This window comes from Notolepis coatsorum, assembly GCF_963971535.1.
Source record: "Notolepis coatsorum genome assembly, chromosome: 2".
Classification (NCBI taxonomy): Eukaryota; Metazoa; Chordata; class Actinopteri; order Aulopiformes; family Paralepididae; genus Notolepis; species Notolepis coatsorum.
The window spans coordinates 232,606,679-232,610,762 of NC_140166.1; the positions used below are offsets into that span (position 1 = coordinate 232,606,679).

Below are 4,084 nucleotides of genomic sequence, written 5' to 3' on the forward strand. Positions count from 1 at the left end.
GCTATCGTTCCGTGAGCTAACGTTAGTACCTAGCTACCGTTACTGTTTAAACAAAAATGTTAATAAATGGGAGCTTCCTCAAACAACCATCTCTTTTCCGACAATCCCCTCTGTGCATGAACCCTTACATATGGTAATTAAACATTAAAACACCTGCGGCTTATAGTCAAGTGCGGCTTATAGTCCGAAAATTACGGTACTACCACTACTACTACTACTGATACTACTATTACTACTACTACTATTACTACTACTACTACCAATATTACTACTTCTACTACTACGTACATGATATGAAGATGATATCAATATATATATATTTTTTTTATTATCTTTGTCCTCCTTTTCCCGTTTTTTTCTCCCCTCCCAATGTTAGTCGTTATGCCAATTCCCAATCACCTTCCTGGTCGTTGCGCGCTGTACCCCCTACCGTCGGTCTGGGAGGGCGGAGACTATCACATGCTTCCTCCGACACACGTGTAGCCAGCCCACCGCTTCTTTTCACCTGGCAGCGCGGACTCTCACTGGGAGAGTGTAACGTGTGGAAGGTCACACTACCTCCCCCAGGATCCTTCCCTCGCTGTGCAGGCGCCCCGACCGAACTGTAGGAGTCGCTGTTTACAACGACCAGGACCCACCCTCGCCGGCTTCCCTCCCGCTGACTCTGCCAATCAAGCCAGTATGACGGCCGGCCAAGCCGGAAGCAACGCTGACAGCCGGATTCGATATCAGTGTCTCTTGCGTTGGTGACGAGCGCCTTGTCCGCTGTGCCACCCGACCGCCCTATGATATCAATATTTTAATCAACACAGGGATGTGATGAATATAAAACAAACTTCAGGAACTAATGGCTGGAATTTTCATTAGAAACGAGCTTGTGTCAAAAATACATTAGAATGAAAAATACATACAAATTCAATAAAATAAATTATTATCATTGTAGAAGAAAAAAGATCACATTCCAAAATACATGAATGTCACTTTTCTCTGCAATGTACTGTATGTGCACACATGCATTTCTAGAGGTCTGTGTGTGTGTGTGTGTGCGTGTGTGTGTGTGTGTGTGTGTGTGTGTGTGTGTGTGTGTGTGTGTGTGTGTGTGTGTGTGTGTGTGTGTGTGTGTGTGTGTGTGTGTGTCTGTGTGTGTGTGTGTGTGTGTGTGTGTGTGTGTGTGTGTGTGTGTGTGTGTGTGTGTGTGTGTGTGTAGCACTGCTGTATAATGCGTCATGTGTGTGTGTGTGTGTGTGTGTGTGTGTGTGTGTGTGTGTGTGTGTGTGTGTGTGTGTGTGTGTGTGTGTGTGTGTGTGTGTGTGTGTGTGTGTGTGTGTGTGTGTGTGTGTGTGTGTGTGTGTGTGTGTGTGTGTGTGTGTGTGTGTGTGTGTGTGTGTCTGTGTGTGTGTGTGTGTGTGTGTGTGTGTGTGTGTGTGTGTGTGTCTGTGTGTGTCTGTGTGTGTGTGTGTGTGTGTGTGTGTGTGTGTGTGTGTGTCTGTGTGTGTGTGTGTGTCTGTGTGTGTGTGTGTGTGTGTGTGTGTGTGTGTGTGTGTGTGTGTGTGTGTGTGTGTGGATGTGTATGTGTGTGTGTGTGTGTGTGTGTGTGTGTGTGTGTGTGTGTGTGTGTGTGTGTGTGTGTGTGTGTGTGTGTGTGTGTGTGTGTGTGTGTGTGTGTGTGTGTGTGTGTGTGTGTGTGTGTGTGTGTGTGTGTGTACCTTAGCAGCACAGATGAGTTGCTGGACCCTCAGTGTGTGTGTGGCTCCGCCTCCTGCGTCCCCCCCCCCCATCTCCTCCTCCTCCCACGGCCTCATCTTCAACAGCCGCTCTGTCAGAGACTGACGCACACACACACACACACACACACACACACACACACACACACACACACACACACACACACACACACACACACACACACACACACACACACACACACACACACACACACACACACACACACACACACACACACACACACACACACACACACACACACACACACACACACACACACACACACACACACACACACACACACACACACACACAATATTGTCACTGTAAGTTTGATCCTCATCCTGGTTTTATATCCTGATCCTCATCCTGGTTTTATATCTGATCCTGGTTTTATATCTGATCCTGGTTTTATATCCTGATCCTGGTTTTATATCTGATCCTGGTTTTATATCCTGGTCCTGATCCACTTCCATTAGTTTAAGCTAGGTTAGCTTGCAGCCTCCCCACTGAACACACAGAGAGTAAACTGGTATCCATCTTCTGTGTTCCTTTAACCCTTTCACTACCACACTACAGAAGGTTAACCCTTTCACTACCACACTACAGAAGGTTAACCCTTTCACTACCACACTACAGAAGGTTAACCCTTTCACTCCCACACTACAGAAGGTTAACCCTTTCACTCCCACACTACAGAAGGTTAACCCTTTCACTCCCACACTACAGAAGGTTAACCTTTCACTACCACACTACAGACGGTTAACCTTTCACTACCACACTACAGACGGTTAACCCTTTCACTACCACACTACAGACGGTTAACCCTTTCAATACCACACTACAGAAGGTTAACCCTTTCACTACCACACTACAGACGGTTAACCTTTCACTACCACACTACAGAAGGTTAACCCTTTCACTACCACACTACAGACGGTTAACCCTTTCAATACCACACTACAGAAGGTTAACCTTTCACTACCACACTACAGACGGTTAACCTTTCACTACTACACTACAGACGGTTAACCCTTTCAATACCACACTACAGACGGTTAACCTTTCACTACCACACTACAGAAGGTTAACCCTTTCACTACCACACTACAGAAGGTTAACCTTTCACTACCACAATACAGACGGTTAACCCTTTCACTGCCACACTACATAAGGTTAACCCTTTCACTACCACACTACAGAAGGTTAACCCTTTCACTACCACACTACAGAAGGTTAACCTTTCACTACCACACTACAGAAGGTTAACCCTTTCACTACCACACTACAGAAGGTTAACCTTTCACTACCACACTACAGAAGGTTAACCCTTTCACTACCACACTACAGACGGTTAACCTTTCACTACCACACTACAGAAGGTTAACCTTTTACTTACGGTTAACCGTCTGTAGTGTGATAGTAAAGGGTTAACCGTCTGTAGTGTGATAGTAAAGGGTTAACCGTCTGTAGTGTGATAGTAAAGGGTTAACCGTCTGTAGTGTGATAGTAAAGGGTTAACCGTCTGTAGTGTGATAGTAAAGGGTTAGGGTCCTGACACCCACCTGGAGCCGCTGGTCCTTGGTGTCGGCGTGGCGCTGCATGGCCCTGAAGGAGCCCTCACACCTCCTCATCTCCTCCTGGAGCTCCCCCAGCCTCTCCTCCCACCCCCCCGCCTGCTGCTGCAGCTACACACACACACAGAGGACGCACACACACACACACACACACACACACACACACACACACACACACACACACAGAGGAGACACAAGACTTCGGTTTACATTCTGTGTGACTGTTTATTACATTTTTTATTATGAAAGAAGTTAGGTAAAGATGAAGGAAGACCAATCACTTTGTACATAAGAACCCCTGTTTGGTACTTGTTGACCTCATACATTGTGCAGTTGTTTAAATAAAGGTTTGGTTGGGGCTAAATAAGAAGAGTTGGTTGCAATTCTTACAAAGGATTTCTGAGCTCTATGGATTGCGTGTAAAGTAAGAAGGGTAAGTGTTGGCCCAAAGTATATAGCAGTAAAAGATGTGAGGATACATTAAACTGTAATACAAAGTTAGTAATGTGCTCTTTTTTAATTGTTTTTTAACCCTTTTTATAATGCCCAACGATTTTGAAACCTTCTTGCAAACAATTTCACAATGATTCTTAAAGCAGAGTTTCTCATCGATATCGACACCTCAGAACTTCACTGATGAAACTTGTGCAAGTTCATTGTTATTGATACAATCTTGGTTCCGTCTGAAATGTTTTTGTGCTTATTTCGAAAAAAATAATGAAGTTAGATTTTTTGACATTGAGTGATAACTTGTTTAACTGAAACCAATAGGAAAAATGAAT

The 4,084-nt window shown here is 44.8% G+C and overlaps 1 protein-coding gene across 1 annotated transcript in view; it reads right to left on the bottom strand.

Annotated features, from left to right (window-relative positions):
* The window catches only part of LOC311223883 (melanoma inhibitory activity protein 2-like), an 85,183-nt gene that overhangs the window by 56,707 nt on the left and 24,392 nt on the right, over positions 1–4,084 (bottom strand). The window contains exons 7-8 of the mRNA XM_084308645.1: positions 3,291–3,413; positions 1,707–1,826 (exon numbers count right to left, since the gene is read on the bottom strand). Coding sequence (XP_084164771.1) covers positions 1,707–1,826; positions 3,291–3,413 — 243 coding nt within the window. The remainder of the gene's footprint in view (positions 1–1,706; positions 1,827–3,290; positions 3,414–4,084) is intronic.